The sequence below is a fragment of the Ochlerotatus camptorhynchus genome, unplaced genomic scaffold, assembly GCF_037179485.1.
Source record: "Ochlerotatus camptorhynchus isolate MF236.1 unplaced genomic scaffold, CSIRO-AGI_Acam_v1.1 ptg000599l, whole genome shotgun sequence".
Lineage (NCBI taxonomy): Eukaryota > Metazoa > Arthropoda > Insecta > Diptera > Culicidae > Ochlerotatus > Ochlerotatus camptorhynchus.
The window spans coordinates 203,681-225,608 of record NW_027041079.1 but is presented as its reverse complement, the minus strand read 5'-3'; the positions used below and the strand labels follow the sequence as shown (position 1 = coordinate 225,608).

Here is a 21,928-nt window from a genome sequence, read left to right as displayed (position 1 = left end):
TAGATTACAACAGTAATTTATTCTGCACTATGATTGTTATACATTATACGTCAATAAAATAACAACATGCATTAGAAACAACATTTCTTCTAAAATTATATCTATTCCACCCGGACGCTTAATGTCACGTTTCGTTAAACAATTTAACATATCCAATCGAAAATGTAGTCATTTGTTATATGAAGCTTTTCTACTCACGTCTAAATTTGTGTTATAAAGCGTATTTAATTCTTAGCAAAACGAGCGCTTATTTCACAACGCATTTTGTTCCTTGCATCCTAAATATAAAGGTATCGCGAATCCCTCATGTTTATTTGCACAACGCAGATTCCTTTTGTATTGGCTAGGCTATGTTTGATTTGCTGGAAATATTGAATTATCATAGGAGGGCGAATATTAAAGGGTACAAAATAAATATTCAATCGACAAACTGGTGCCGTTATTCTCTTCGTATAAAAAAAAAACATTAAACATTCAAAACGGTGTGCTTTTTGTATGCAATAGGTTGCATGATGCCAATCACAGCCAAACTTCCATCGCGGAGTGGTGCCAGCAGGTGGGTATTGCCACCAGTAGCCACTATCGTTTGGGTGGGAATATGAAGCGGAATGTCAAATATGGGTTTCAAACTGAAAAAAAAAATCAAATGTTAGACTGAAAATAAAATAAGCGAAAACACTGAAATCAAACCCATATAAACGGCTCATCGTGAGGTCTCCAGCGTCGTCGGATACAACCAAATAATCGGTTGCAGTGGTCAGTCCTGTAACTCGACCGGAAACATACTTGGAACCTAAATTTACACCATTAATACTGAATACATGGACCGAGTGCGACGTGTCGTCTAGTGCTGATAATGCAATGTGACCTATTTACGGTGATGCGTTAGCTTTAAAAAAGAATTTCAAAACGTGTCAATCATACAATACCTTGATAGGATAGGATGATGAAAGATATCTCTATATTAGTACCCGTACAACCTACTGGGTTTATTGTCCTAACAAATTGACCTTCTTTTACTGTGTATACGTTTACGGTTCCATCCTGTAAGAAAAAATAAAATTAATATATTTTTCCGTATCAAATGTTCATCCAAATTGTAGAACAGCAAATCTATGATATGATGTAGAGCGTTAGCGATTATTCATAAAATGAAACATGATTAATGATTTATAATTAATCATGATCACAAATCATGTTTTTTAGAGATTAATAATCACATAATGTAATCATTATTATTTAATCCTATCATGCTTCAATCTATAATCATTGGACATTAAGTAATAAATAATCATTCATCGGTCAAGAAATTTTTCAGATCACGCAGTGCTGGTTTTATGATTTATCTAATTTCACTTCAAGATTCTTTTCGACTTTTGTGACTCTCCCAAGAATTCTCTGAAGTTTTCATCCATTATTCTATTTGAAAATCGTATGAACTATCCTTAGAATCCCAATGCAAGTCACCTCAGAAAATATTGAATTTCTGCTCAAAATTACCTAGGAGCTATGATACAAATTATTTTAAAAGTAACTTGGAATTATTCTCAGAATTTCATTGAAACTTGACACACAAATATTTTGAAACTATCCTTTAGAATTCAATATCCTTTGAGGTGTTCAAATAATTTCTTTTGAATCACCCAATAGAACACTTATGAAATTAATATCAGAACTTATTAGAAATACTCATTCAAATAGGACCATGAATCTTCCTCACATGGAACATGGAATACCCCTCAGAGCTACCTAAAATTATAAGGGTAATTCGATTGTGAAGGATTATGTTCTGTTGATAATGTTGGATACACAGCTAAAAAAAGTAGTGTAAATTTCCGTTACTATGATGCACATAAATGGAGCGTCATATATCATACAAATTTAGATTATAGATCGTGTAAATTTATGAGACATGTCATGCAATATCCCATATATTGTATGCAACTGTCCACTTTTGTTTGCAACATTTCTTGCAAGTTGCTAATTTACGTGAAAAGGAAGTTTACATGTATGAATGTTTGCATGCATGGATGTTTACATCGCCAGTAAAATTCAGAATTTTTTGGTGTGTAGACAAAACATATAGGTGTTTACACTAATTAAGACTGTGGAGCCAAAACTAAAACAAAATATCCTTAAATTATAAACACAACTCTCCTGGTGTTATTCATTCTTTCTAAAAATGCCTTGCAGTTCTTGTCAAAACTCTCTTAGAGTTCTTCCTAGAGCTACTTTAGAACAGTTTTCTGAACACATTGGTATGGACCCATCAATGTCCTTTAAATTTTCCTCAAAATTTCTATCAAATTTTTATTCTTAAAAATGCTTCAATAACTGAATTTTCAAAATTCAATGCAGTACATCGCCTAAATTTTTTTTTTTTGAAATACATATATGTTATGCCCATTATTCAACTAAATTCACAGGCCTTTCATGTAATATAAACATGAATAAGTTCGATGATTTTTCATTTATCAGGATCATCTAAAATATGGGATAACTTCCGTACATAAATGCATTATATTAGGGCTAACATTTTTGCAGATAAACACATTTTGTGAAGTTTACTTTAAAATCTAAGAAAATGGTCAAGTCGAAAGGACAGAAGGTCAAAAGCAACGAAATTCAAAAGAGACTAAGAATGGACAAAAAATCAAAATCCAAAACCTTATCCATTTATCAGAATAAACGTCTAGCTAAGAATGGAAAATTGAATAGACAGTAGAGTTATATAATTTCATTCGATATTATAGTAAAATTAATGTTCTATAAAGAAACAAGTCATCTGAAAACCAAATGTTAAAGAACGAATAGATGTCAAAGGGGGGGGGGGTGATTGGGGCCTCCCTTAGCTCAGTCGGTAAAGGCGCAGCTACAAAGCAAGACCATGCTGGAGGTGGCTGGGTTCGATTCCCGGTCCGGTCTAGGAATTTTTCGGGTTGGAAAATTTCTCGACTTCCCTGGGCATAGAAGTATGATTGGACCTGCCACACAATTATATCAATGCGAAAATGGTACAGGCATCGAAAGCTCTCAATTAATAACTGTGGAAGTGCATCTAGAACACTAAGTTGAGAGCACGCAATAAGCTAATATGCGATAAGCAATAAGCTTGAAATGCGAAGAAGAAGAAGAAGAAGATGTCAAAGAAGGAAAAACATGAATACAGCTTTTGGCTTTTTGATCTCTGAGCCTTTCGACCTTATCTTCGTTTGCTTCCGGATCATTTGGTCACACGCCGTTTGGTCTAATGCCGTTTGAACGAAGACTGATATGTATAAAAAGATCTTCTTAAATACCCAAGTAACATTGCAAGTTTTATTGAAGTTTTAAAGCATGCTACAAGTCTAAATCATGGTCTCCAGAACCCTCATAAAACCAAAATTGTTACTTGGGTATGAGATTATATGAGATTAAAAGAAGGAAACATGGTTTTAAAATTTATAAATTCTAATTTATCTGAATTTGTTCAAACGGTATCTAAAATTTCCTAGCCATATTAGTGGTGCTAAATAATTTCGAAAATAAACTACATTTGGCCGACAAATGGCATTCAGCCGAATGGCCATTCGAACTATTATCTCTTTTGATATAATGTTCCTTTGTACCTTCTTTCTTTCGACTTTTTAATTGTTAATTTAGATTTATTCTTTTATCATAATCATTATTCATAGAATAATAAATGTTTTATTAATTAATCATAATCATCAATTATTTTGAATATTGATTTATTCATTAATCATAGAATATTAAATTTTAATCGTAGAAAATTAATGATTCATTGCGAGCCTTTGATCATTAACGCTTTGGTATGGTATGATGTACGCAAAAAAGCGTGTCACTCAAGTTAAAGGTAAGCGCAGATAGGTAGCGCTATGTGCGAATATAAACAGTTAGTTAATGCTTATAAATATAGTCCTAGGGCTGATTAGTGCACAACTTGGCAAAATAGTAAGCTATAAAGAATATACACTAGGGTGGGTCAACTTTACGACCTCCTGTTTCCAACAACTCTTTCAATACGTATTGGGGTCTTCAACAATTGTGCAAATTTGAAAAAAATTTGTTATAATCCTGATTTAACAAACATTGCTCTAATTTCACCAAATAAGATAGATAATACTATACACAACAACTTTGTCGAAGACTGCAAATCGAGATGATATTTGTACAAAAACTTACTAATCTTTCACTACAGACCAACTATTCCTCACGTACCTACAAGCTCATATACGCCTTAAGGTATGCGTCGGGCAATAGCACCGACGAACCGACGTGACAGCTCATTCAAGCTACTTTCAAATTCGTGCGCCATATTTAAAATACGTTAAACACTTCCGATATCTACTCATCTGATCGCGTCATACCATGAGCAAGGACACGAACCCACGTATAATTGATATTGCCTTGCTTTGCGTCTCACCTCATTTGAAAGATCTGATCGCCCGTTTGAAAGTTCGAATCGTTCGATTGACAATTCGAATTGTAGATAAACGAAATGCTCCTGTGCCATGTCGGATCGTCGGTGGCAATAGGTCTAAATTAATATAATAATAACGTTTTTCTCAGAAGTCTAATCGATTTGCAGTTCTCGACAAATCTGTTTTTTTTTTTCATCGGTATTCCTCATCTATTTCCGAAATTTGATGATTATTTTAAATTTTGGCATGTAAATAATAATGAATAGGTCCGTTTCGATTCCCATACATTTTCCCATACAAAATTAAAAATTATCCAACAAATCCAGATCATAACCAAATTTGTTCAAATTTGACACCGTTGTTAGGAATCCCAATACACATCGGAAGAGCAGCTAAAGTAGACCCTTTATTTGAAGCTTCAAATTAAATTTCTCTGTTTCACTAGTGAACCAGGTTCAGTTATGTCCCAGTTCCAGTTATGCTAGGTACTATTTGTAGTATAAAGGTGCGATGAGTGAATAAAATAAAATTGGAAAATAATAATTGTGTTTTAATATCCAGAATAGAAAAATATGGATCTATTAACAAAGTCATGCCCAAATTAATCAACTGGTAATCGACATTACTAATTATCATAATAATAATAGTAATAAGAATATTTGAACTTCCCTAATAATAAGAATATTTGAACTTCCCTAATGAGATTGAATTCCCTTTCGAAATCTCTGATTGGTTGAAGTGCAAAAGCCTTCATTTATTTAAAGAGGGTGTACTGTCCATGTGTGTCATTCTCCATTCTGACGCTGAAAAGGTAGCATCTACTTCGAAAACAGGAAGGAACAACAGCTAGATAGCCAACCGACCGAACGACGGTAGCCAAGGCAACCCGGCAGCACCAGCAAATCAGTCAAGCAACCAACCGAGCAAGCGAGCCCTCTCCTTCTTCTGGAAGCGAGAGTCCCCAAGCGAGCTCTCTGTCGACGGTAACCAAGACAAACACCAGCAGCCTACTACGATCGAGAACTTGGCACGGAAAGCCCTCTTATTTGAATAAGTAGCGCAATCCAGCCAAATCTCGAGTAGGATGATGCCCAGTTACGACACTATTGAGGTCATTACCACTTGCTTGAAAACCTCACATGCATTCTACAACCAAGTTGCTGGTATCAAATGTTGTTCAGTATCAAATGTATACAATTCCTGTAAATATAATAAGATTAATGACAGATTATGGAAAATAAACGTTACTTAAAAACTTTTTGCATAACATTCATTTGGCACTTTCATAAACCGGAAATCGCCATAATGGATTCCAAAATAGCATCAATAATCGATTTCTGACCTCTATACGTCATCCTCGTTCCGAAAATACCCATTTTGAAGGGTATTCGAAATTTCATCATAAACCGGAAGTTGACATCTTGGATTCCAAAACGGCATCAACCATCGATTTCCAGCCTCTCCGGCACCCATATTATCCACCCAGGCAACCAGAATGCACGTATATTCAAAGTTGTTTTCGTGATATACAAACATATATACAAACGAACAATTCGTATATAATGCAAATAAATGGCTTATACGTACAAAAGTGGAGGCCATATACGTGCATATTTTAAATTAATTTTAAACGAGTTGATTTAACATCATACACGATTTAATCTGTAATAACAAATTCATTTTGAAAAGTCTTACGATGTAATCCGATTTAATTTGGGATACAGTACGACGGAAAAATGAGTCATCGCATATAGGTCGGAAATTTGCATTCTATACGATTTAACTTAAACATAATGCGAGGTATGCCATTCTTATATGCGATTTTGACTTAAACTGTAGCAATTTACGATACTGTGTGTACATTGTTATACGATTTCTGGTTGTCTGGGCGGTGAACCCACACAAAGTACACTTCCAAGTTTGATTTTTGGCTAAGTTCATTCCTCAGAAAACACTTAGAATTGTTTTGCTCTTCGCGTTATTTCAAAAAACCGTGTTGTTAAAAAAAACCTGTAAAAAAGACTTGAGTGTATCTTTAACGATAGTATACATTCCCTCGAAGACTCCGGTTGACAATCCACCCAATTGTCCAGTTGTATCATCAATGATGTCCTGATGCTCCCTCCCGTCCCAGCATTTAAAAAATATGTAGAGTGAATTCATACATAGTCAAGTCATGCAACTTCTAATGTGAATAAACTATATACTGCCCTGTGCGGCATAACAGTCCCATTAGAATTTTGATGAAAATGAGTTATACATTGAAATCAGTTGTCAAGTACCATTTACAATGTACACGCAAAGCTTCTTACTTTGTTCAAAAAATGTCACGAAAAATACCAAAACTATGGATGGGACACATACACGGTAAGAAAAAAGTACCCAACGGAAAGTTCACTTTTACCTACTTTTGACTAGTTTGTCTCCTTTTCTCCTTCTATTGTTGTCAATAACGGAGGAGCAAAACCACCCAACAGAGGTAGTAAAGTGTGGGAACCCAACGTTGAGTATAATCATATTTTACTACTGTTGGGTACAACTAACTTACTTTTGGTTAAAAAGCCAGTGGAAAATTCCATACGAACTGCACACAAGTAAATGAAAATAACTTTGACCCGCTTTAACTACTTTTGGGTTCCTGCACTATAGTGCCGAGATGAGTGAAAATAACTTAATTTTGAGTACTATGAAAAAAAAACTTCAACAGCGTTTTCGCAGCTTGCTGATTTAACGAATGGGACAACTATGCTGAAAGGGGCAGTATAGTGAAGCATAAAATATATAACATAACCAAATATTACAAAATGTAAATAATCTCAATTCTAGTTAGTTGTTCTTCATTCGAATGCTTTTGACTCATTTTTTTATTATCACGATCCCGCAGATACAACGTATAATCGTTATGAGCCAGGCAACACAGTAAGCTTCAAAAACGTTCAATTGGCCTTAAAATCGCTAAAACCACCTGACAACTCTGTCATTCTTGAAAACGACAACTCTCATAATAATATTGAAACATCAAAAATGGTACAAAAAAGTCAAAAAGGCCGCGAGCATGAGCATAAGCATGATTGACCACCCGCGGTTGCTACTCCGTTATTACCAGATAACATGTAATTGAATAGATAACCAAACTTACGCATAACTGTCAATAAACTGCGGACAATCAATAGAAGGAGGAGGTGGCTTTTAATCACATAATTTACCAGTTACTTACCAGTGACCCTGAGGCAACAATATCCAACTCTGTCATGATCGACACACAGGAAACCGGACCGTCGTGCCCGTATAACGTATGAACTGGCTTCGGCGTTAGATTGTTAGTGAGATGAATTACGTTCGCACTTCCAACCACGTTCCCCGCCAGATTTTGATTCATTGCTGCCGTGTTGGGTTGCAGATTCGAGGCACTGGAAGCGCCACTCGTACTAGCATTGTTGACTGACCATATAATGCAGGTACAGTCCTTGGAACCGGTCACCAGATATGAACCACAGCTGTCCAATGCTACACATGTTACTACGTCTAGGTGGGCGAAAACGGAAGTTAAATATTAAATCGCAAAACTGCAGCGTAATAGGGCCTACCAAAATGATGAATCGCCGAAGCAACCACCTTTCCTCGTGCCATATTGAATATACGAACTGAGTTGTCCCAAATGCCACCGGCATACAAATATTTGCCATCGACACTTACAGCAAATAGATTGGAATTCAAATTTATCGAAGGATGGAATGGACCGACTAGCTTCTTGCGATTTCTATGAATTTCAACGAAACAAAACAAAATATTATGTAAATTAATCACCACTGAAATTAATATGCAGGGCAGTTATGGCTTACTTCAGATTGGAGGTAGTGGCATCGATTTCAAGCAGAAATCCTTTCTCTTTGTCAAACGACATCCAACTGTTGCAACCGAGAATACCGTTTTTCGTGACCGAAATGAGCATATCCGGACTAGTTTGCAAAAACGACCGGGGAGGGCTTCGTGGTGTGCTCAAATACACAACGGGATCTTTGTCAGTGGAAAGCTCACAGTGGATACAATTGACACGGTCAAGGATCAAAGTAAGATCGGGTTTTTTCAGCTCCAATTTCAGCAACTTCATTGTCAGCTCATCCTGGGATAATCGTTTCGGGTGGTGCTCTCTTAAAAGCTGTGACGGAGTTTGTCCAAAATTGTTAATCATCCCTTCCACAGCTTCTCTTTCTACTGGGTTCGTTATTTTATCCAGATCAACTGCACCTTCATACGAGCAATAATAAAACACATTCAATGCATCGACAGCTTTCGGTCCCTTTTGTTTGCATCCAAATATCAGATCAATCCAATGGTGTAGATTCTGTGAGACGTACTCAGATTCCAGTGCACGCCGATGGATGGCTATGAAATCCTCCGCTGATTTAGCCCATGTTGGTAGCACAACGTCATCAACTCGCTCTTTTGTTTGTTGAAGAACTCCGAGGTCAAATTGGTTCATATTTTTCAAAAACTCCGGGAAGTAGAAAAACTCTGGGATCAGCTCTTTTACGTCATTTGGATTGTCCATCAAAAGCTTCCAGGTTTGAGGAATAGAGTGAAATTGTCTATCCGCGACATCGAATCGACCGCTTTGCAGTTCGATATGCAACGAGGTGAAGGGTTCCACACGTATCAGATAATGTAGAACTCCCGCAGAGTTGGAATAGTGCGTACCGTAATGGAACTTGGGGATCATTCCCGAAGGATCCTCGAAGCTTTCGAATTTATTTTTCACTTCGAGCTCGTTCTTTGGATTGACTACGCCAATTGGTTTGCTAAGATCCCTGAACGATTTCGGGTCGTTCAGATCAAGGATATCGCTAGTATAGTCCGCCAGTATCCACGGAAACACTGGGTACTGACTAAGGTCATTGTATGAACGACCAGCGATTGTGTTCAGATGCATTAAATATTCAAAGTTAGATATTTCTCTATTGACCCACTTTTGCGTAAGACCTGACGATCGTAGCAATTCAGCCGGTGATCGTCCAGAACCGTACAATATGTTGGGTGGTTGTAAGCTTAGAATTTTAGTAAAAATCTTATTTCGAGTTTTGGTAGTAAAATTAAGAAAATAACTAGTTTGGTCTATTAGAAACATTTCCAGAGCGCTTCTGCGGAGATTGAACTTTCTCAAATGGAGCTCTCTCAATTGACTGATCGGAAATTTGAAATCATGGCGCTGTCCGTCGTCTCGTATGGCACTGATTTCAGAGAATACTATCTGATTAGTTGTTAGGTCCAGTCTTCCTTTGACTCTGGTCATAAGTGTTATCAACTCACATTCCTGAGATATGACGATTTTCTCTTTTCCCGAGGTTTCAGGACTAAAAATGTCAACCATAATGAGGTTTATTTCTCATCAACCATCGCAGAGAGTTACTTACACTTGTGGTTCCACATTGTTTCGCATCTCTTCCTCCAGAAGAAGAATGTCTTCATCGACACTTTCGTCACCGAGTGCAGCCGGGGCTATCGTTGAACTTAATTCAGCCGACAATCGCTGACTTTGGGATGTACTAGTCGTGTTGTCCCGCATATTGGAGGCGGCAGTATGTGGATCGTGGTTCAGGTCGGGCTCCAACTTAAGTCGCATGCGAACGATGTTCTCGTGATGTGAAAGGCGCCAATATTCGTCCTCTGTAGAACTGGTTATAGAATAGAAGAAAATGATGAAAATTATGATTTTAGTAAACTACTGGTTGAAAAGAGGAACTTTAGTATTCGTGCAATTGTTTGAAGGATAAACTCAATTATTTTTACAAGAAATGTAATGCCAGGTCTTGCAATGGACTGCTGTAGTACAAGTAAGTTTTTCCAGAATGCAATTTTTTGTATAAAATTATATTGCCAGAGCAATATAATATTGAGTTTAGTATGATATTTTGTTTGAATGTCTTCTAAAACAAATGGTCCACTAAAAAACACATTTAAATTTCGTGCCCTTATTTGCAACATTTGTTTTATTCAACAGCTACTGGCGTGCTTCACATTGAAATGCAATTTTCTTCTTGGTTTATATTTTTGGCCAATATTTTCCATGAATTTGATACAGATGAGTTGAAAAAGGTGTTTCCCAAATTTTTCAGGCATTTGCTTTAAGCCCATCGTCTTCTTTGTGGTGAAAGTTTGAGTATTTGCGGCAACAACTGCAGATCCTGTACCAAATCATCAATTTCCGGGCGAATTTGTCGGCTAAAATGAACTTTACCCTTTATTAGTACCTTGGGGTAAATTTGACGCCAGGTTACTTTGACTGACTAGAACTTTTTTATTTGGCAATTAATTTGTCTAATTCTATCGTGAAATATGCGATGAAATATGTCTCTAAATACTTGACCAATTTGAACCCAAATTAAAATTTCAGTATATCAGTTTTTTTTTTAATTCTAAGTTAGCGAGATTTTTAGCACACGGTATCTCAGCAAGTTAAAAGTATTTAAAACATCATTGCTGAAGAAACGTTTTCTACATGGCGAGGATCTCGTGGTATAAACATCTCTAACATCGAAATATACCCCTTTTCATGGGTAGATTTTTACAATAACTGCTTCCCATGAGAGATCCGCCCTTATTTTAAAATAATTTCAACTTAAAGTGAACTATTTTTTTTTTTTGGCATAGGTGAATGGTTAAGCTTGCCAGGGACATCTCCTCGTGCGGTGGCATTTTTTTCTTTTTCATGTTAACGATTTTGCTATTTTTTAAGCTGACCATAGCATAGCAGAGCAGAAAATATCGTGTGTTCGCGCGAAAAACCACTTGGGATTAGTGATTTTTCCCACACAACCAAATTTGCAAAACAAGTATCACATTAAAGTTATATATCATCATTATCACCTGGGGCACCGTCCTTGCAATCGCAGGGAATAGTAAGGAAAATTAGGCTGAATTGAGCACATCTATGCCAATTTGGAGCTTGATTCATTGTAGACATGACGAGTACGGATTTCCGGATAAACTGACGCGATTGGTCAAGGCGACGATGGATCGAGTGATGTGCGTTGTTCGAGTATCGGGGACACTCTCGAGTCCCTTTGAATCTCGAAGGGGGTTACGGCAAGGTGATGGACTTTCGTGTCTTTAATAGCGTTAGAAGATGTAATCAGAAGAGCTGGGATAGACACGAGTGCCAAGATCTTCAGGAAGTCCATCCAGCTTCTTGGCTTTGCCGATGACATCGACATCATGACGCGGAACTTTGAGACGATGGCGGAAACGTACATCAGACTGAAGGCTGAAGCTAGGCGGATTGGACTTGCCATCAACGCATCGAAGACGAAATACATGAGAGGAAGAGGTTCTAGGAAAGACAATGTTAGCCTCCCACCCCGAGTTCAGATTGACGGTGACGAAATCGAGGTGGTCGACGAGTTCGTGTATTTGGGCTCCTGGTGACCGCCGAAAATGATACCAGCAGAGAAATTCTTAGACGCATTATGGCAGGGAATCGTACCTTCTTTGGACACCGGAGCACGCTCCGGTCAAATAAAATTCGTCGCCGCACTAAGTTGACTATCTACAAGACGCTGATTAGACCGATGGTCCTCTACACGCAAACCAAAAATCTATTACAATGAATGTTAGTTCCGTTTCCTATCATCCTCTGTTCATGAACATCGCAACGAATGTTAGAAATTGACCATGCAGGCGATGTAATGGTTTTTTGTCTTTTTTTATTTCGTTTTCCATCTACGCTTTCGACTATACCAGTAATCTTGTAGAACGACGCACATTGTAGAACATTGTAGAACGACGCACACACTTGTCTCGAATCTCTCCAGCAGAAAAAGCATACGAAGTCGAGCATGCGAGAAAATGAGCGCTTCATGTTTGCTTTTAGGCTAACCATATTCAGAAGCATGGAGAGAGCAGTGGAGAAAGCACAGATCTGATAGTCGCAACGTCCGTGGTTCGAGTCCAGTCGGCAACCTTTTTTCTATTTTTTTTTCGACATAATTAATTTCACTCACTAATACACTCCACATTTTTCGGTCTCCAATTTTCTTACATCGAACCGCAGCTAGGTATATCGCATCCTCGGTTCATGCGGTCTCTACTAACATCCTCTGATGATGAATCACACATAATTGTAAGCGAATCTTACATCCCCCGGTTGGGTGTACGGACACGAGACGTGGACTATGCTCGTGGCTGACCAACGCGCTGTTTTAGAACAGAGGCTGTTGCGTACCATCTACGGTGGAGTGCAGATGAATGACGGATCGTGGAGGAGGCGAATGAACCACGAATTGTATCAGTCCCCATTGCGAAAATTGGGCGACTACGGTGGGTTGGGCACATCGTAAGAATGCCGCACGGCGACCCAGTGAAAATGGTTCTCGGAAGCGACCCAACAGGAACAAGAAGAAGGCACGCAGCGGGCAAGGTGGATTGGTGACCAGCGGACCTATCGCAGACTACGATACTGGCGAAGTGTGGCCATGGATCGAGTAGAGTGGAGACGACTTCTTCGGGCAGCAGAGGATAGCAAGGCCATAGCCTGATTGGTAAGGTAAGTCATTGTAAACAAACTTGCAAATTTTGGTTCGAATTCGATCACGTTTACTGCAAGAAAGTGCACACGCAAACCAAAAATCTATTAGAATGAATGTTAGTTCCATTTCCTATCATCCTCTGTATATGAACATCGCAGCGAATGTTAGAAGTTGACCTTGCAGGCGATGTAATGGTTTTTTGCCTTTTTTATTTCGTGTTCTGTCTGTGCTTTCACCTACACAAGCAAGCATTTGCCTTGATTTTTATGTATAACATGGTAGAACGACGCACACACTTGCCTCGAATCTCTCCAGCAGAAAAAAGCATACGAAGTCGAGTGTGAGAGGAAATGAGCGCTTCTTGTTCGCTTTTAGGCTATCCTTCTTCAGAAGCATGGAGAGAGCAGTAGAGAAAGCACAGGTCTGATAATCGCAACGTTCGTTGTTCGAGTCCAGTCGGCAACCTTTTTCCTATTTTTTTCGACATAATTAATTTACCTCACTAATACACTCTTCATTTTTCGGTCTCCAATTGTCTTGCATTGGACCGCAGCTAGGTACACGGTAAGAAAAAATACTCAAAATTAAGTTAAAAAAAAACTCAACGTTGGGTTCTATCATTTGAGGTCCGCCGTTGAGTGAATCAGAAAAGCGGCGTTGGTTAAAATTTACTCAACTATTGAGTAATAATAAATGAACTCAAATATAAGTTTATTTTCATTGAGGTTGCTTTTATGCGCCTTTAACTATTTCATTTTCACAAGCGTTGATAGAGGAGTGGTCAACACACGGGCCCCGTAATCTCAACGTCCATGGTTCGTTTCCAGTCTGCTCCGTTTTATTATTTTTTTTTCAACTTGGTCAACGCCAGGATTACTCAAAATTGAGTTTTCTTCTTTAACTTAATTTTACCTAGCCCCACGGAAGCCACGTGATGAGTGAAAGGAACTCAATTTTGGGTACTTTTTTCTTACCGTGTATATCGCATTCTCGGTTCATGCGGTCTCCACTTACATCCTCTGATGATGAATCCCACATAATTGTAAGCGAATCTTGATCGAACCTGACGTTTGTTTTTTCCGTGGATTTTTTTTTATCTATAATCGGTTGCTGAACTGGACAAAACAAGGCCCAGGAGACAATTTCTAGTTCCTCAATCCCTATTATGACACTGAGAAGCTGTTCCGAAGCCAAGTAGAACCTCCACGAGGCGTCCCATAATTAGTTCCATCATTCGTTGAGTCGCAGCGTTGAACCTGACTATTGGCCACGAATAGGCTTGCCAATGCCCATCAAAAATCGACTACATACATCATTTGTTTATCTCAAATCGACGGAAGACTACCATTCCGCGCAACTACCATAAACCGGACTAGTTCATGTTGATCTTCGTCAAGCTTCGTCTACAATTTGGACTTCTACATCAACACATGTTAGGCAGCATTCAGGTTCAATTGGCTAAACTTGGTGAGTTCGTTCCATTTTGTAATTTTTATCTTTTCAAACCAGTAACATTGGGAGATCACCTTTTTGTGGTGAGTACCTGGTATAAGATCTACCACCGAACCCTAGTCGTGATAATTGTATATTTCAAATCAAAAATATTTGTTATGTTCATAGAGTTTACATAATCCTTTTCCCTTTGTCCGCTTTGTCCTTCTTCTTTCCCTCTTCTCTTTTTAGAAAGCGAGTAATGGGGCTATAGCGCTAGCCATAAAAGGCTAGGACAAGAGTTAGTGCTTATGTCCCAACCGTCAGAAGAAAATGGAGCATCACTTAACCTTTCTAGCTTTCATGCTTCCATCAACCAACCAATCATATAATTACCAAAATCGGAACGTACGGTACGAGATGTCCACGTTTCATCCATTTATTGGATTCTAAACTATCGTGTTTAAATCTTCGCTTTAAACAGGCCCGATGTTTTCTGAATCATCTTGCCCCTTAATGCTGCACAGTAGACCTGGCCGTTTGAATATGTGTGACGCATCTTTGATGTGAAACATGTATTAAATAGACAAGAAAAATTATGGAAGTATATCCATCATTTTCCAGGATGCTTTCAAGAACTGGCTGTGTTGGTGTTAGATTAAATTAGATTAGATTAGTAATTCTTATATAAAATTCAAATACCAGTGTAGCATGAGCTAACAAACACAATTAATAAGCTTAATTTTGGAAGGAATGATCATGGTAGGAGCAAAATTGTTAATTTAACCGAGTTTTTTGTTTAAGTGAAATCGCTTCTTTGAGTGGATCTATGAAAGCGTAGTTCAAATCAAAATGCAAGGGAAAGGTCGATTCATAAACTATCAAACAAATATTCTTCATTTAACAAGCGTTGCAATTTTGATTTTATTATCTAAAACGAGGCTGTACAATGTGCATGTCTTTTAGCAACAAATGTTTTTTTGCAGTGGAAATTATGTACAGATGAGTGATTGCTTAAAGTTGCACAATGATGGTGGCACTGGAGTCCTAATGACTATTTACACTCGGGAATTGGTCCTATATACACAGCATATTTAGACAGATTCTAATCATCGCTACAACGGAGACGTGCTATCTGCTTAAACAAGAACGGTCTTGGCGGCCACAGCAACGGCTGGGGTGGCAACGGCAACTGGGACATCCTTCTGCACAACAGCGTTGAATCCGTTGATTGGGTCAGCGTAGTAGTTGACAATACGACGGCTGCCGTCAGGTTCGATCAGGGAGTACGATCCCTTGACAACATCGCCATCACGAGTCTCTTCCTGAGTCTTGGAGTCACCGGTCAGAGTATCCTGAACGTTGTAAGCATACTGGTACTGTGGGTAAGCATCGGTGAACTCAGCCTGAACGGGAGCAGCAACCACTTGGGCAGCACGAGCAGCAACAATTGGGGCAGCAGCGGCAACGACTGGGGCAGCACGAGCAGCAATGACTGGGGCAGCACGAGCAGCAATGACTGGGGCAGCACGAGCAGCGACGATTGGAGCGCTATAAGCAGCAACAACTGGGGCTGCACGAGCGGTGTAAGCAGCGGCAACTGGAGCGGCATAGGCGAATGGTGAAGCATAAGCCCTAGCATAGAATGGAGCCTGAACAAATGGAGCTGAGTAAGCCACTGGAGCTACTGGAGCGGCCAGGACTCCCGGGTTTGGTTTAGGCTCGGCGCTAGCACACAGAGCTAGTGCGGCGAAAACGGCAACCTAAAAATTCAAATCAATGCACTCGATTAATTATTGCACTTTAAATTCTACAATGTTCTAAACACACTATTCAAATCCACTTACTTTAAGCAAACTCATTGTAAAGCTTAGAAGGGGGTATTTCACACTGTTCAAACGAAAAGTGAAAAGCTAACTGACATACCTCTTGTTGGCTGTCAAGTCCTTTTATACTAAAAATAAAAATCACCAATCCACAATTGAATTTCCATATAACAAACCACCACTATCGGATCACCACGAAGGAAGCTCGAAAAGAAATTCACTCAAGCCCGGTTCAATCATCCTAATTATTCACAACAATCACGTACTTTTATCAAATTTACTACTATACGTCGTTCGACACTTCAATGTAAGTTATATTGAAGTCTGAGTATTTCAATTGGAAAGAGCAAAGCCGCAACTGCATACACCTTTGCTACTGTATAAATGTTGCCAACTGGAACAACTAGGGCAATGCCAGGGTGGCGTAGGTGGACACAACAATTTGACTCACGTTTGCATCAGTAGTCACCGTTAGATTTGGAGACCCACGACGACCGGCAAACTGCTCCCTACTCATTGGATGCGATAATGATCAGCGTGGAGGTAGAGGGAAACCCCAAGGTCGTTTCAAGGCTGCAGCAGCGAGTATTAAACCTTATGCTTCACGGCGATGTAGCTGGCATAAAGACCAACCACCTGCCACTGTTAGGTGTATGGTGAAGAACACGTAGACGTGCGAATTTACTGACATTGAAACCACGAGTCTAGATGGATTTGCTGTACATGTACATATGTTTGGTGCGGTTGTTGCATTGCATTTAATACAAACAGGTGTAATTGGGCTCTATAATTTTTTAAAAATTATCGGTTATTATACATCATCTTCGAGAGCTTCGTTTTCCGGGCACAATGACATTTTTTTTCGATCCCATAGACTTTTATCATGATGTTTAATCAATATTTAAAGTAAAATAATAGCTTCACTGTTTGGTGATTTTTGCTAATGTAATCGTACTTGTTAAAAAAAAAGAGTTCCAGTGCAAAAAAATTTGATGAAATTTTGGATTTGGAATTCATTTTTATTGCAGATTACGAATATGTATTTACCTCAATATCACAAAAGAACCCAAGTGCAGAATTTCCTCGAATTTTCGCTTTTAATCGGTATAAAAATTTAATGGAATGTACATCCCATGAAGGGAAGGGGGGGGGTGTTTGTCAAATTCCACGGTCCATACAAATTAAAAAATACTATGGAGTCGCAGGGATACGAGTCGCGTAAAAAAAACGTGTAAAAATACATCGTGCAAATTCCGGAATCCGCATAAAAAACCGCGTAAAATCCGAAATCTGCGTAAAAGAAACCGCGTACATTCCGAAATCCACGTAAAAACCGCTCAAATTCAGGAATCCGCAAAAAAAACGCGTTTATTCAGAAATCTGCGTAAAAAGAATCCAATGTATGATGATTGTCGACACAGGGGGAGGGATGATCGCAAAAGCTGTCCACGTGGAATGCGGAAAGTCCTTCAATAGGGTGAAACTGCTTTAGTAAACAGTGATTTGAATCAAGAAAATAAATGCTCACAAACACAAATCAACAACACAATAAGGGTAATGTTTTCTTCATCAGTTGATTTAGTTTGTTTGCAAAGATGAGCATTTATTCACGACGGTTGGAGTATTTTTTTTTTCAAAAGCTTCGCATTATTGAACTAATGTTAATGCCGCCTTATTGAAATGTTAAAAAAAAATCCTAACGATAATGCAAATGCGTTGTGTACAAAAATCTAAATGTACACAGTGAGGAATCCTTATATAGTCAGCATTCTACTTGCCGAAGCATCTAGGAATACGAATAAAGGAATGCGGGCAACAAAACATCCGGGAATAAGGATACACAACTGTATCACTTCATTTTGCTATTCTTCATAGAAAAATTCAACTCAAAATTGAAAATTGTCAGAAGTTCCGCATAAGCAATTCCTTTCAATTTTACTCAAATCGAAGACAACATATCAAGAAGACTGGCAACTCTGCCAGCATTTAAGGGGAGGTTCATTTAGATTTTGTCGAAAAAATAGATTTTTTATTTTTACATAAAATGAAAACTACACATGTGTAGAATATATGTGTCAAAGGATTTTCCGATACAATACGTATTTTTCAAGTTAGAGCGTCTTAAACGGACCCATGTCACGAACGGACCGATGTCACGCCAAAAACTTTAAACGCGTTTTTCTCGGAACCATGTTTTGAGAACTCTTGTCAATGATAAGCCTTGTTCTATTAGGTTAGGTATATGCCGTAGGAAATTTTTATGTATTTTCATAATATATGACAGTTACTCATTTCAGTTTACCACGGAAGGCCCTACAATTGACAGCAGGGGACATTGTTTCGTGCGCAGAGGCCGACGAGATCCGCCATTTTGAAGCCGCCATTTTGAATTTTTCAAAAACAAAAAGCATTTTGTAGTCATCAATGTATAATGCATTAAAACTAACTAGCCCAACTTTGTATGTTCTTTCGTTTTCCCACAAAAAATTCGCAAAGTTTGCACGATTTTCGGCCAAACCCAAATGAACCTCCCCTTAAGAGACAAATAGTGCTCTGCGCTTGATCAGCACTGGATAAAAAATGCTCAAATACGCAAACCTCTCGTTTGTACCCGAGCAGGAACGAATATCTCTATACCTTAAATTGGTATGGATGAGCCTGACATAAGAGGTAAAATACCAAAAAATAATACCAAAAAAATGTTCCCACAATACAAGTCCAATACCAAATTATGATAATGCAATACCAAAACAATACCACCCAGGTATGTTTTTGGTATTCAAATATCAATTTTTGGTATTTACAAAGTATTTTCCATGTAATTTTTTGGTATTATTCTTTGATATTTTACCTCTTATGTCATGCTGGTCAATACCAAATTTTGGTATCAGATCAGAATTAGGTATTCATTAGTTATTTTCTCCTGCAGACCATGGTGGAGATGAATGAGTTCAACTTCCGGTCCGGTCTAGGAATTTTTAGGATTGGAAAATTTTGCGACTTCCCTGGGAATTGCCACACAATTATACTAATGCAAAAATGGTACAGGTATGATATGATGTCTTTGCTAATATGCAATAAGCAATAAGCTTGAAATGCGAAGAATAAAAAGAAGAAGAAGGAATTGACTTTAATTTTTTTAATTATCGAGCTTGAAAAATGTCAACAGAATTTTTAAAAGTTTCAAAGTCTCAGATGCTTTAAAAACTAATAGTAAAATTGGGGAGCCCGACATGTTTAATATTTGTTGTGAGGTTTCTTTCTTTTGGAAATCTTGATACCTTGTCATGACCTAAATTCTTGAAAAGATGTGGTTCTTGATTATTATTTTCTGTATTCAGAGCATGACCATTTTTCATAATAAGAGATCTCGTAACTTTTTAATGTCAAAGAACGTTTACTATTGTTTTCATGACTCAAACATAAGGAATTTTTATTTCGAGATCAAGAAAATTGGTCCAAGCATGAGATCTCGATGTAAATTTCCTGTTCTAGAGTATTTAAATCGGTAATCCTTGAGTCATTTTTTTTTCTGTGCCGGATGTTGAAAATTTAAATCTAAGATCTTAAAAATCCATAAATCCTGAATTATTTCCCAGTTTTCCAAGTTTATGATCTTAATTATTCGAGGCCCTAGCTAAATGTTTGATTCATTGCATTCGTGTCACCATCAGTGTTAGTGTTACAAATGTATTTTGTATGATGTTTGTGTTAGTGCTAGTGTGGTATATTTTCACTTAGCTTTCATCAGCTCCTAGCTCTCTGTTGCTCTGGGCCAGATATCGTAATGTATTGTATTGGTCAAATGATATTAGTTTTTTTTTCCTTTGATTTGTTTTCCGTCGATCTTGTTTTCCGTGCTGAGCACCAATACTACCGACGCCAGGGAGGCAGCTCCCACACCTGGACCCTACCTATCGACCCATCAAACTCATGAACCGGGGACCAACGGCTTTACTTCCCGAAGGAAGGCGTGATCAGAGATGTTATGCCTCAGAACATCCCGGCGGCGCCGACTTGGATTGAACCCAGGCCTGCTGGAGTGAGAGGTAATCACGCTTACCACTACACCACCGGCGCCGCTAAATGATATTAGTGATTCCAGGATAACCCAGTGTTGCATCATTTGACCAGTATCACGTGACAACTGACATGCAACATTTCTCGATTCTCATTGACGAAAACGCTATTGAAAAGCTGGCTGTCAAAATATGATACGTGCGTTGCTTTGCTTCACCAACCCACTTTGACAGACGGACTACTTTGTAGTAAATTGTTTGCTACATGTTGAGATTGTCGCAGACTGTTATTTTTCGTTTAATAGTCAAAGGCTATTTAGGGGCTCCCAAAACAACACAGCGCATATTGACCCACCCTCAATTCAGAGCTTTGTACATTAAAATTGTATTCAGTAATTTGTGATCGAAAAACATTCTGTTTTCACACAGATCAAAAACCTGGTTGATTCATATATTACATGTTAAGAATGCTCTTATTTTGCCTGTTAAAACTCTTACAAATCGTTGAATAAATCTTAGCCCGCCGGTGCGTTTTACACCATTTCTTCCTATTATATGTGATGCCAGAAAAAAAACCTTCTAATCTTTTGTGGAACAAGGGTTGAAAGGAGAAAGAATAGATAAGTAAACAAGCAGGTTTTTATATAATAAGCGTTTTTGTTTTGAATTTATTACCTAAAACAATGCTATACAAAGTGCATGTCTTTTAGCAATTCGTTTTACAGTGGAAATTATGTACAGATGAGTGATTGCTTAAAGTTGCACAATTGTGTCGCTGGAGTCCTAATGACTATTTACACTCGGGAATTGATCCTATATACACAGCATATTTAGACAGATTCTAATCATCGCTACAACGGAGACGTGCTATCTGTTTAAACAAGAACGGTCTTGGCGGCCACAGCAACGGCTGGGGTGGCAACGGCAACTGGGACATCCTTCTGCACAACAGCGTTGAATCCGTTGATTGGGTCAGCGTAGTAGTTGACAATACGACGGCTGCCGTCAGGTTCGATCAGGGAGTACGATCCCTTGACAACATCGCCATCACGAGTCTCTTCCTGAGTCTTGGAGTCACCGGTCAGAGTATCCTGAACGTTGTAAGCATACTGGTACTGTGGGTAAGCATCGGTGAACTCAGCCTGAACGGGAGCAGCAACCACTTGGGCAGCACGAGCAGCAACAATTGGGGCAGCAGCGGCAACGACTGGGGCAGCACGAGCAGCAATGACTGGGGCAGCACGAGCAGCGATGATTGGAGCGCTATAAGCAGCAACAACTGGGGCTGCACGAGCGGTGTAAGCAGCGGCAACTGGAGCGGCATAGGCGAATGGTGAAGCATAAGCCCTAGCATAGAATGGAGCCTGAACAAATGGAGCTGAGTAAGCCACTGGAGCTACTGGAGCGGCCAGGACTCCCGGGTTTGGTTTAGGATCGGCGCTAGCACACAGAGCTAGTGCGGCGAAAACGGCAACCTAAAAATTCAAATCAATGCACTCGATTAACTATTGCACTTTAAAATCACTGAAATGTTCTAAACACACTATCCAAATATACTTACTTTAAGCAAACTCATTGTAAAGCTTAGAAAAGGGTATTTCACACTGTTCAAACGAAAAGTGAAGAGCTAACTGACATACCTATCACTGGCTGTCAAGCGTTTATATACCAAAAATAAAAATCACCAATTCGCAATGAAAATCCACCCC

At 38.6% G+C, this 21,928-nt stretch overlaps 3 protein-coding genes across 4 annotated transcripts in view; all 3 read right to left on the bottom strand.

The window, feature by feature from the left end:
• LOC135714022 (neurobeachin-like protein 1) overlaps window positions 1–21,928 on the bottom strand; it is a 160,192-nt gene continuing 138,264 nt past the window's right edge. For both annotated transcript variants that reach the window (XM_065237279.1, XM_065237280.1), the window contains 7 exons: window positions 9,833–10,093; window positions 8,264–9,772; window positions 8,009–8,181; window positions 7,639–7,946; window positions 930–1,044; window positions 691–868; window positions 1–629 (listed from right to left, as the gene is read on the bottom strand). In XM_065237279.1, coding sequence (XP_065093351.1) covers window positions 467–629; window positions 691–868; window positions 930–1,044; window positions 7,639–7,946; window positions 8,009–8,181; window positions 8,264–9,772; window positions 9,833–10,093 — 2,707 coding nt within the window. In that variant the 3' untranslated portion in view covers window positions 1–466. The remainder of the gene's footprint in view (window positions 630–690; window positions 869–929; window positions 1,045–7,638; window positions 7,947–8,008; window positions 8,182–8,263; window positions 9,773–9,832; window positions 10,094–21,928) is intronic.
• On the bottom strand, window positions 15,265–16,320 carry LOC135714018 (cuticle protein 21-like). The gene is made up of 2 exons (XM_065237275.1): window positions 16,222–16,320; window positions 15,265–16,137 (listed from the first exon to the last, which is right to left on the bottom strand). The coding sequence occupies exons 1-2, from the start codon at window positions 16,234–16,236 to the stop codon at window positions 15,514–15,516; spliced, it is 639 nt and encodes a 212-aa protein (XP_065093347.1). The 5' UTR covers window positions 16,237–16,320; the 3' UTR covers window positions 15,265–15,513.
• Window positions 20,857–21,873, bottom strand: LOC135714020 (cuticle protein 21-like). Its single transcript, XM_065237277.1, has 2 exons — window positions 21,781–21,873; window positions 20,857–21,694 (listed from the first exon to the last, which is right to left on the bottom strand). Exons 1-2 carry the CDS (start codon window positions 21,793–21,795, stop codon window positions 21,095–21,097), a joined length of 615 nt encoding a protein of 204 aa, XP_065093349.1. The 5' UTR covers window positions 21,796–21,873; the 3' UTR covers window positions 20,857–21,094.